The sequence below is a fragment of the Gouania willdenowi genome, chromosome 15, assembly GCF_900634775.1.
Source record: "Gouania willdenowi chromosome 15, fGouWil2.1, whole genome shotgun sequence".
Taxonomy (NCBI): Eukaryota; Metazoa; Chordata; class Actinopteri; order Blenniiformes; family Gobiesocidae; genus Gouania; species Gouania willdenowi.
Window position 1 is genome coordinate 7,039,997 of NC_041058.1, and position 12,757 is coordinate 7,052,753.

The 12,757-nt window shown below is 38.3% G+C and overlaps 1 protein-coding gene across 1 annotated transcript; it reads left to right on the forward strand.

The window, feature by feature from the left end:
* ppp4r3b (protein phosphatase 4, regulatory subunit 3B) lies at positions 1-12,540 on the forward strand. Its single transcript, XM_028468979.1, has 16 exons — positions 1-439; positions 1,252-1,307; positions 3,519-3,617; positions 3,714-4,337; positions 6,095-6,172; positions 6,336-6,452; positions 6,566-6,682; positions 7,312-7,443; positions 7,986-8,088; positions 8,163-8,210; positions 9,157-9,315; positions 9,421-9,590; positions 9,668-9,807; positions 9,896-10,041; positions 10,116-10,240; positions 11,207-12,540. Exons 1-16 carry the CDS (start codon positions 298-300, stop codon positions 11,309-11,311), a joined length of 2,361 nt encoding a protein of 786 aa, XP_028324780.1. The 5' UTR covers positions 1-297; the 3' UTR covers positions 11,312-12,540.
* The last annotated feature ends 217 nt before the right edge of the window (positions 12,541-12,757 follow it).

Below are 12,757 nucleotides of genomic sequence, written 5' to 3' on the forward strand. Positions count from 1 at the left end.
GATTGACGTTGTTGAGGAAAAAGAACACAAGATCGGGTTACAAGATGGCGGCCTGTGGATGTTAGCACGGAGGCCGCTGTAGTTGTGCTCTGTCATTATTACACTCTCCATACCTCTATTGTTGCTGTAACACGGAATATGTTTTGTAAAGGCAACTGAGACCTAAGCTTGGAGACGCATGTTTGTGTAACATGCAGGAGAAAACAAAGTTGACCGCACTCGGGAAACGCTAGAGACGGTGCGAGCTGAGAGCCTGTTAGCAGCCAAGCTAGCCTGCTAGCTCTGACGGTGTTAGCCATGTCGGACACTCGACGGAGAGTTAAAGTGTATACGCTGAATGAAGAGCGGCAGTGGGATGATCGGGGTACCGGACACGTGTCTTCTACATTTGTTGAACGGCTAAAGGGAACATCTTTATTAGTCCGGGCCGAGTCGGACGGTAAGTTCTCCTTTAGCCACATCTGCATTTTGTGAGCTAATGCTAACGTCTGGCTAATCGTCTCCCACTTGATTACTTTAAGCTGCGTTTTGTTTAAGGCTAACCGTTCACAGCCTATCCGTTAAGCTCTATTGGCCAAATAAATTGACGAGTTATCACTAATCAATTTACAAAAAGAACCGTGTTGTACTCGAGTCGTCAGCAGGTGCATAGCCTAGCCTAGCATAGCTTTATGGTAACAGACTACGTGAAGTCTTTAGCATGGAGAGGGGCCCTTCAGATTCCTGCATAGAAACGTGCTGTTTATGGTGTTTGTTCAAGCTCAAACATTGAAATATGAAGGTGTTATTCAACACTTTTCTTGCTAAAGCGTGGTCAATACACGCAATATAGAAGTTTAAATAATTCTGAAAATAGGTAATAGTTAGATGTCACTTCTGTCAAACTAAAAGTCGTTCAACAGTAATCAATATTGGAAATCAAACTGTACTTTTCGTGTCTGTTTAGCATTAGCACGTATTATTTGCCTCTGACTGTATTTGTAGTGGTTTGGTCAGGGTTTGACAAGCCTTTGGTTTGAATGTTAGCTTTTTAGATAGATCTTTACCATAATAGCGCATTTTTATTCTACAAAGATTTATACAGTGTAATAAATATGTAATAATATTTAAAAAAAAATAATTGTCTGGGTAAAAAGCTTTTATTCTTTGTCACATCTGTTTGGTGTTAAGACTTTACTCTTCTCTCCTATAATCATAATCTTATGAAACTTTGATTTATTTTGATAAGTATGCAAACTATTTGTATTTCAGGATCTCTGCTTTTGGAATCAAAGATAAGCCCGAATACTGCTTATCAGAAACAACAGGTTGGTACATGAGTCTTTATTTCAATTTTTTTTTTTACATAATTACCAAGAAAGTCTGGTATTTTTATGGTTAAAAAAAATCTATGTCCATCTATGTTTTCAATGAGTCTAACTAGGGCTGGGCGATATGGCCTTTTATAAATACCGCGATATTTTTAGGCCATGTCACGATACACGATATATATCTCGATATTTTGCATTACCCTTGAATTAACACTTTGATGCACAAAATCACACCAGTATGATGATTCTATATGTCTACATTAAAACATTCTTGATCATACTGCATTAATATATGCCAATTTTAAACTTTCATGCAAAAAAGGGGATATCACAACTAAGTCAAAGTTGACATAACTGTATTTATTAAACAGTGAGTGGCTCAAACATAAAATTGTCAACAGAAAGTGCACGTTCTGTGCAAAATTGTCACAGAGACATTTCAAAACAAGACATTAGTGCAGGATGCAACTCACATGGCATTTCAAAACACAAAATTAAAGTGCACTTTTTGTACATAATGCCACTACAATATTTTAAAACAAATAGTGCCCTTTTGTGCATGTTGTCATTAAGATGACATTTCAAAACAACACTAAATTTAAGTGCACCTTTTGTGCATAATGCCACTAAGATATTTAAAAAAAAAAAAAAAAAGTCCGCGAGTTTAACGGTATGGTCAATTTCAACACCGCACAGACTACAAGCTGCGATATATCGAGTATATTCGATATATCGCCCAGCCCTAAGTCTAACAATACTACTGGTTATGTTGGAAATGAACGAGTTAGATTTTTTTTTTAAATTTGTTACGATACACCTTTGCTCATGTTTATTTAACATTGCAATAGATTTCTTTATCTTAAAATTACAACACAATAATAAATATGATAATAACTACTACTACAACATGATGGGTGAAATTTGAATTGATCCTACATAAGGATGCTCATGGTTATATTTGAACTTTGACCGAGTAATACTAACAGTTGATTTAAAAAATAAAAAAAAAATAAAAAATGAGTTACTTACGTCAGTGTACTTATTTTTTTTGGTGGCCTGTCATATTAGGCTTCTATATGACAGGGAAATACTTTACATGCATGTTTTGGGACAATATTAAGTATTTACATGCAATTTTTTCCCTGAAAACAGAAGGCTGAATGTTTAGTAAATGTACTAAACAGACAGATATATCAAATCTGGTTCCAAATCAATTTCTATAAAAACATGCCTTCAGGGAATTTTTGGCAAAACTTTAGGGTGATTCTCTGTATTGCTGTAGTGAAAGGTTTCACAATCATCAAATGGCAAAGCAAATTAATCAATCTCATTGTGTCCCATGTCCGTGGTATTTTTTTCCATAAAAACGTGCTTCAACACAGCATGTCATCCTTGCAAGGCCGCGTCATTGTCAATGCGTTAAATTTGCTAAAACCTAATTTTTATTATGAGTGTCCTCAAACATCCACCACACACATCTGCCCGTGTTAATAGCTTTCCGTCTGCATATGAGCCGTTTTTATTTTGTATTACGTTGTTTGGCTTTTACTGATTTGCGACTTTGATTAGAATTTCAGGCTTCCACAGTGTCATCTGAAATATATAAAACGTAATGTTGATAACAGTAGTTGACTCAATTAGCCATATTTAGCGTGTGTGGCACAATTTCAGAACATTTAATAGCCGGTGAAATCATAAGAGTTAGGAAAGACTTGGGGAAACTGACGTGGAAAAAATGCAGAAAAAAATATACAATGAAACGGATAGGAGTAAATTTGAAAACGGAGAATCTGAGGCCCTATTAATGTTCATTAATGAGCATCTGTTATTGGTCATAAAATTTATTTTTAAAATATACAACCTAATCCTACTTGCTTTAGAGCTGCCCTAATAATAGGTCATAGTATCAACGTGTCATTATTATCAAAGTGTTATTAGGCACACATTTACAGGTCATTTTCTTTTTGCTTCATATGTATGTGTTATTATAAAACTGTACAGCTAATCTGCTTCTGTCCTGCTCCTTTTTAAATTAAAACATTTTAATAAAATAATTAACAAAAAAAAGGTGTTATTAGGCTCATGTCTGATGCCACTTGTCATTTTCTGACTACAATTTTTGGTTTGAATCCATGCAGTGATGCAAGTATTACGTATGATGTAGATGAACCCCTTGTGTAAAGTTTAACCTTTGTTTTCTCTCTCCAGGACACACTGATTGTCTGGTCAGAGGCGGATAACTACGACCTGGCGCTGAGTTTCCAGGAAAAAGCCGGTTGTGATGAGATCTGGGAGAAGATTTGTCAGGTATTTCAATGTAGACCCTCTCTTGTAATGATAAAAGGCTTCACTACTTTGAGGTTTTCTGTAATTATTTTAATGCACCATTTATTTCACCCTCAGGTTCAAGGCAAAGATCCGGCCCTGGACATCACTCAGGATCCCATCGATGAGTCCGAGGAGGAGCGCTTCGAGGAGATTCCGGAGACGAGCCACCTGGTGGAGCTCCCTCCCTGTGAACTAAGCCGACTAGAGGAAATTGCAGACCTGGTCACGTCGGTTCTGTCTTCGCCCATTCGTAGAGAAAAACTGGCCCTGGCCTTGATGAGTGAGGCCTACATCAAAAAACTCCTGGGTCTTTTCAGAGTATGTGAGGATCTGGACAACAGAGAAGGCCTCCATCATCTCTATGAGATCATTCGAGGCGTCTTGTTCCTCAACAAAGCTGCTCTGTTTGAGGTGATGTTCTCTGATGACAGTATCATGGATGTGGTGGGCTGCCTTGAGTACGACCCAGCCATGGTTCAACCCAAACGACACAGGGAGTTTTTAACTAAGACAGCCAAGTTTAAGGAAGTTATCCCCATCACAGACTCTGAGCTGCGGCAGAAGATCCACCAGACCTACCGCGTTCAGTACATCCAGGACATTATCCTGCCCACGCCATCCGTTTTTGAGGATAATTTTTTGTCCACACTAACCTCATTCATCTTCTTCAATAAGGTGGAAATTGTCAGTATGTTGCAGGTAAAGATCCAACTGGTCACGACATTCAGTTATCGGCTTTTCTTTAAACACAGTCCTAACTGTGTTTCCATTGATTGAAATGTGAAAAGAAAAAGTTCCTGTTTAGTCTAATGGTTATTTATCATATTATCACTGTGTTCTGAATGGCAGAGTATCACATTTGAAAGAAGAATCTTCAAGTCACAGATCAGAAACTTGGAGTTAATGTTATAGTCCGTCAGCCATTAAGTTCAAGAAAAAATTATAGGCAACTGGAATCGGCAAAGTTAAACCATTGCCTGTATCATCTATTGTTATAAAAGCCTGGTTGATTTACAGGTTGCCCAGTTTATTTTAGAAACTTTTGTGAAATCATAAAAATGATCACAGGGTGTGTTTTCATATATTCCACTTCATGTTTAAGGCCAAAAGCTAAATTCTTCATTCTAACTTGATTGATTTTTAAAAAAAATGTATTTTGAACATGTAAACAGAATATCATAAGAAACAAAGAAAACAAAAATATTCTCAACAGAATTTCGCAATTGAGTGGGAAGATGTACATATTTTGTTTGGATTTTAACTATTCTGATTCACAATTTTGATTCACGTTCTAAACAATACTTGATTCCAATTCTTTGAGTTGTGCCGGTCAACAGGTCAGATTTCACTGGATAATTTTTTTCATTTAAAAAAGCCTTTACACAGGCCATTTTTATTAATTCACTTAGTCGATACAGTTTAATTTGGTTGCTAAACTGTAACTAGAGTCCTCAATTACAAAGGTCCCCAACGGTGACTGTAAAACTGAAACTTGCTGAAATAACACTACAAACAAGTTGGCAGCAGTCTAAAAAACAAAGAGCTGTAGCCCAAGTAGATGTGAAACAAACTCAAATCCTGCAGCAGTCGTGACAAATCAATCAAGAGTTCTTGTTTAGGAAGATTATTATTATTCTGGCAACTAGGCCCTGCCCTCCCTCCAGCTATGAGACGGCTACAGCGTAGGGCTGTATTGCACTTCCGGCCGGAGAAGAAGTGATCAGCCCTCTCTCTCCCCTGTTACCTTTCCCTGGTCGTCATGTCACTGGAGCGATGGAGTGACCAAAAAGCGCCATTATGTTCAAGCGACTCATCATGGGCGATTGAAGTGACTGCAGTTGCGTTCGGTGGGAATGCACATTTATACAAACCCCACATCAACAAACAGAGCAAGCAGGGCGGAGTAATACAAACCGCGAGGAAACAAACTAGTGCAGGCAGGAAAAAATAATCTTTGTAACGGTTCACCAACCGGACATTAGGAACTGGTTCTTGGTGCCCAACCCTAATCTCACTCCTATCCATAAATCTCTTTTGTTAATAATCAAGCTTCTTATCTCTCTATAAAAGCAAGGAATCTGTGTGCGTTCCTCAAATTTCTCTGCGGATCAGGATCAGACTGACCTGACAGTTTCAACATGGCTGCTGCTTGGTTCAAGGGTGTGCAACGTCGGATTTGTTTGGACGCCCCATCTCCTGAGTCGATGGATTCAGTGGTGATGTCATCAGTTAGAACATTGGTCCTACGGGCACTGCACTAATTATAATAATTAACACAAACTTGCCTAACTTTGAATTAAATGTGCTTGTGTTGTTAATTGTTTATGTCGTGTATGTTGTCATAAAATTAACCTGAAACCAGGGTTCTCAGCATTAGGCTCCGCATTCATCTTTTCCTTTAGTTTTTTGGCTGTATCAAGAGTTGGATTTTAATCCGATGTGTCACTGTGCTGCAGGATGATGAGAAGTTCCTAACGGAAGTCTTTGCACAGCTCACAGATGAAGCCACGGAGGACAGTAAAAGAAGAGAACTAGTAAGTGAATCAATCCAACATTGTTAGGTCATATGAAAAAGGCTGATTGCACATTTCTGATATTTGAAGAAATTCCTTTGACTGATTTAAGATTTCATTGGTTGTGTTTTTTTTCATTTTTTTTTTTTTTTAATTATTCTCACATTATTTGTTTTCCCCTCAGGTGAACTTCGTCAAAGAGTTCTGTGCTTTTTCACAAACATTGCAGCCCCAAAACAGAGACGCTTTCTTCAAAACGTTGGCAAATCTTGGTATTTTACCTGCTCTAGAAATAGTCATGGTACGTTGTGTGCATCATTTGATAATTCATACTAAATAAATGTTAATAATGTGGGATTATGATATGACTCTTGTTATTTTTTTCCATTAAACCTGTATTTTTCTGTTGGCCAGGGAATGGATGACCTGCAGGTGAGAGCAGCTGCTACAGACATCTTCTCCTACCTGGTGGAATTCAGCCCTTCCATGGTTAGAGAGTTTGTCATGCAGGAGCCACAGCAGACTGACGATGTAAGCCTCTAAGAGTCTGTTACCCCTTCCACTGTTTTATAACACTACACACACACACCTAAATAAAAATATGTAAGTTTAAAGTGAGGAATGTAAGCAAACTTTTGTTACATTTTTTGTTTGTTTTTAAAATGTGTTTCTTGAACTTTGCATGGTGGTAAATGAAGAAATGTGCAGTTTATTTTTGTTTGAGTTCAAACGGTTTGTAAGAAGAAAATATATTCGTTTTAAAAAATCCTTGACAATTTACATATAAGAATAAGAAACTGTATTTTGACTAATCTGTTTTTTTCCCCAAAATATGATCTCTATGTATTCAAATTGAAAAGCGTTAAATGCATCACTAATCTTTGATTTGAGTTTTTAATAAAATTGGGATTTGAATCAAATCGTTGGTTGAGTGCACCCTTACACTACCAATTCACATACTCATATTTGTCGTTGCATGCCTTGTAATTAGAATACATTCATTTGAATGGATTGTTTAGCTTTACATGGGCTTAAAAAAACAATCTTAAGTATTTTGACAAAAGAAGAAAGCAATTGATCTTACAAGTGTAGCATTGTGTAAAATCCTGCCTTGTTCTTTACATTTGTGTCATTTAACACAGGTTCTGTATGTGTTGCAGGATGTTTTGCTGATCAATGTCGTGATAAAGCAGATGATTTGTGATTCGGACCCAGAATTGGGAGGAGCCGTTCAGCTGATGGGTCTGCTCAGGACGCTCATCGACCCCGAAAACATGTTGGCTTCCACCAACGTAAGTTAAAAGTACCCCACCTTTGACAACAAGCTTAGAGAACTCCAGCTTTCCTCAGTAAAGTCTGCCTTAAACCTGAGTTGATTTAAAGGCTGTCTTGATAAAGAAATCATCTAAGATCCATGTTAAACTCAGGGCCCGGGGGCCAAATCTGGCCCTTCAGAGCATCTGATTCAGCCCGCAGGAGGAAGTGTAAATGTCAGAGAAAACATGAATCATTGTGTAAATTACCAAATAATTCAGTTGTAAATTGTTGTTGAAAGATCTCAATATTTTTCCAAAATCCTGCCATTTTTCCTCAAATTATTCCACAAAAGCTCCCCAAATTAAGTAAAAATTGATCAAAAAATAAATAAATCAAAGTACATTTAAGTATGTCAATTATTGCTTAGATATTGTTGCTGCCTTCCATACTTTGTCTAATTTATAAATGGAAGTGCAAACCGAGGCACATTAATGTTGAAATTGTTTGTGATCGAACGTTTCCGGATTTGGCCCCTCTGATCTATGACATATTTCTACTTTTCATGTTCTATCTTTAGAAAACCGAGAAGACTGAATTTTTGAGTTTTTTCTACAAGTACTGCATGCATGTCCTGACAGCGCCTCTGCTGGCTAACACTGCACATGAAAAGAACTCTAAAGGTAAGATAGTTGAGATGGAATGGATTTATTTCAAACTGTTGGCTGACGAAATAAAACCAACTTCTCCCCTATAGCTCCAGATCTGCAGGAGAGCTCAACAAAAATCAACCCAGTCTGTCCAGGTGTGTGTTATTTATCTCACTAACCATCAACCTTTTGAGTGAAAATTATTCTAGTCAGTGTACTTTTTTGTGGCCCCCAAAGCAAATCAAGATAAGTTGGATGGAATGTGAAGCCCACCATCATACACAAAGTACACAAAAACACAGAAAATTTCAAAAATACACAAAATGACTCAAAACATAAAATGAGAACAAAGACAGACACAACAACCACTTAAACAAACAAAATGACTACAAAAACACACAAAACAACACATTACAGAATAGCTTCAAACACACATTGTTAGCAAAATGACACAAAAAACGACTAAATACAGAAAGTGACCCCAAAAATGCACAAATAGACAACAAAAATGCAAAAAATACACAAAATTACACCAAAAACAATAAAAATGACAAAAACACACAAATAGACAATAAAAAAATTGACGATACATCAAAACACATTACAGAAAAGCTCCAAAGACACGCAAACCTTTACCAAAATTAAACAAAATGACAGAAATACAGAAGGTGACCCAAAAAATCACTCAAACTGACAATAAAACAGCAGAAAATGACAGAAAACAAAATTACTTCAAAAACAATAGAAAAATTACAAAAACACAAAATGACTAAAAATTGACAAGAAAGACCCCCCCCCCCCCCAACCACCAATTAATGGTCAGATTAGTTATTATTCTGAATGCTGACATAAATGTTGTTCCTGTGGCCCTCGGATTAGATACAATCACATTTTTGTGATATAGTTGCCCATCCCTGCTTTAAGGGTTCAAGATGATGAACATCATAATAGACACAAAACAAGTTTCCTTAATAGTGAATCTTAAAATAGGTGTTAAATAATATAAACTGTAGGGAAAAAATGTTGACAAATGTTGCATTGTCTTTCGTGTAAATCCAAGTTGAGTGAAACTGATCTGATGTGTTTTTGTCCTGTGTGTAGATAACTTTCAGACGGCTCAGCTGCTGGCGCTGATCCTGGAGCTGCTGACCTTTTGCGTGGAGCATCACACATATCACATCAAGACCTACATCATGAATAAAGACCTGCTCAGGAGAGTACTGGTGCTCATGAACTCCAAGCACACCTTTCTTGCTCTTTGTGAGTTTTTTTTGTCACTTTTACTTCTGATGAAACCCCCAATTTTCCTCATCCATCACTGCCCATGCATGCTTCTCTGATATTTGTTTATTTTTCTTTCTCTAGGTGCTCTGCGTTTCATGCGTAGAATCATTGGTCTGAAAGATGAATATTACAACCGCTACATCATCAAAGGGAACCTGTTTGAACCAGTCATTAACGCATTGTTGGACAATGGCACACGATACAATCTCCTCAACTCAGCCATCATTGAGCTCTTTGAGTTCATTAAAGTGGTGCGTGATCCTACCAACTCACATACTGGTGTTGATCCTTGTGTTTTTATGTTGAATCTCTCCATCTTTCTCTGCAGGAGGACGTTAAATCGCTAATCGCTCACATTGTTGACAACTTCTACCAAGCATTAGAGCCCATCGAGTATGTGCAGACGTTCAAGGGCCTTAAAGGACGGTATGAGCAGGAAAAGGACCGACAAAGTCAAAGACTCAGCAGGTCAGCGTCCTGATTGGACTTAAACGTTACCATGACGACTACATCTGCAAATAGTCACAGTTTATAAAACTGTTTGAATCCCCGCTAGGTTTCGTAGAGACGCACGCTCGTTGGACGAAGACGAAAACTTGTGGCTCAACGACGACGACGAGGATGACGACGAAGACGCCGTGGAGAAAAGGATGGAGGATGATTTCTCCGACAGTTACGGAAAATACATGGAGGCCAAAAAAGGTGGGCGGGGCTTGCGGCATTGATTGTACTGTATCACAGCAGCAGAGACACATGCTCAGAGTCTGTTTGTTTAGGAGCTGCCAACGGTGCCAACAACACCAAAGCTGCTGCGATCCCACCGACCATAGCGGCCATCACGCCAAACAGCTCCGCCTCCTCCATTAAGACCGTTGCTCTTCCTGCAACGCCATCGGTCAAGGTAACGCGTCGATACTGAGATGGCGGAACATTCACATGCAAAGTCCTGGTTTTGTGTGGTAAAACTGGCTAAGTGGGGTACACACACAAAGGGTCTTCTGATATAGACGGCGTCTGTGTGCCCGTGCGTGTGTATGTACATACATAATCTCAAAGCACGCACAGAACCAAGCTTAGAAATCAATGTGATCTAATGCTGCTTTCTCAGCAACTCTAAACTCTGGATTTTCCAACCTCCTACTTGTAAAAGGGCTTTGGAACGCCACCTGAAGTCGGCGCTTCTACTCGATAAAGTTTAAAGGAAAAATATAAGACATTGTAACGTGCTGCCTCTGAAATCGTCTTGATTGTTAATATTCAACAAGTGTAATATTTACGATTAGCCCCCGAACACATCTCAGACCACAGGAGTTTCTCATTGGTTTATTCTTTGACGAGTAAAATAATCCGGCCCTTTGGAGAATCCAATTCAGCCCACTGGAGAAAGTCAGAAAACATGAGTCAGTGTGTACATGAAAGTCAACAATATTTGCAGGGATCACAGTTTTCCTGGTGCTTTTATCACATGATGGCAGTCATTTATAATGTTAAACTGTTGAAAAATACTCAGAACTCTTACATAATTTTGTTTTTTAATTTTCCTCGATTACGGCCCCCTGTATGATGTTATATCAGAAGGCTTGAGGGGCCTCAACATAAAAGACGCCATAGCAGAAATCAAGATCAAGTATTTATTAACACAAAGTTCTTAAAAGTAGCAACATAATTTAAAGTGAAGATTATTGTCAGTAATCCTTGATTCCTAAATTTTGCCTAGCGATAAAGAAAAAGTCGATATTTTCTGCAACTTAACTTGTGAGGATTTCTTAGATAAACATTCATGTACACATTTCATCTCCCACTGATCTGCCTTCTGATTGGTGGAGGATTCTATTAGTTTAACTAAATGTGATCTTGTCTGTCTCAGACGGCCCTTGTTGGTCTGGTGGACTACCCTGATGATGAGGATGGAGATGAAGAAGACGAACAGGAAGAGCAGTCTCCAAGGAAACGAGCCCGTTTGAGCACCTAAGGGTTAATGACGCTCTCGAACTTCAGTCCATCCACATGTTCTACAGCTCTGGTGATGCTGAGCCGCAGACGTCATCATTTCTCCTCCTGCTGCAGAAGCCCTCGTCTGTTTCTCTTTTTTTTTTCTTTTGAGAAGACTCTTCTCAACCTTTTTTTAACTTCAGATTCAGATAAAACAGGGTTGACGCAATTTTAGCAGGAAAATTTAAAGAATGAACAAATAGAGCAGGACTCACGAACCCCACACACCCCTCACTGGTTTTACTGGACACTACTTTAGTGGGAAAAGGACTGTACAGAACAGATGTTTTGTTTTTAGATGGCTGCCCCGCTATGGTTTTAAAGAGGGGGGGAGAGACACCAAACCTGCCTGTGTAGTATTTTTGTGGCACAAAAAAAAGGTGGGGACTCAAACCAGTTGTTTTAAGTCAATGTAAAAATGAGAAGAAAAAAAAAGTCACACATGCTGGTTTTTAACAACATTAGATCAGCAGTAAAAGTTTTTTTTTTTTTCCTGTGTGTTTTTTGCAGCCAATGGTTTGAGAATGTCTAAAGTTTTCTATTTGGGTTCACTGGTTAGGAAACACTCATCGGTCCAGCTTGATTTTTGACTGCGAGGCAAACCTGAGCGACTTTAAGCCAACGGTGCTTTTCCTCACAGAAGGATCTCAGGTTTCGGACCGTCACTTTGCGTCAAAATAAAAGTCTTTTTGTTTGTAACTCTGCTCTACGTTTACTGCAGTGTGGGAAACGACTGGAGCGAGCAGAGGCTGCCCTGTTTTTACCATTCATTGGAGATCTTAGACCATTTTCTTTTTTTTTTTTTCCTTCAAGCACTCTAAAAAGATCATAAAATTTAGTTGAAGGATGTTATTTTTGTAGTTTCTAACTGATTTTTTTTAACCAATTAGTTTTTGTTAAATGAAGTAACCCACAGTTTTAGGCAGTGTTTTATTTTATTAATCGCGGTTCAACATTTTTCACATTTGTGTCTTGATTTCTGGAGGAAAAGCACACAGACACAGGCAGCTGAAGGGAACCCAAACGTAGGAGTTTGATTGGAGAACGAGTTCCCTTGATCGTCATCTTTCCTCCTGTTCTGTATACGTCGCTCAACAATGACTGTTTCTGATGAATTTGTACCAAGTGTTACTACCACTATCCACTCTTTACATTTGTATGGGTTTATTTGATAAGTTTTTTGCAATTAAATGTGGCTGTGACTTTGAACTGTGAATTTTTGATTGAACACTTTTGTTTGGAAGTGGAGCTTCGTCCTCACAGTGGTTCGACTCTAGATCAGGGGTTCTCAACCTTAGGGTCGCCAAATGCCTTCAAGAGGCAGCAATGATTTTTTTTTTTTAACAATTTGATCCCATTTTTGCTTATTTTTACCCTTTTTCTGCAACTACACCAAACTTGCCATATTTTAACCTATTTTCACCAC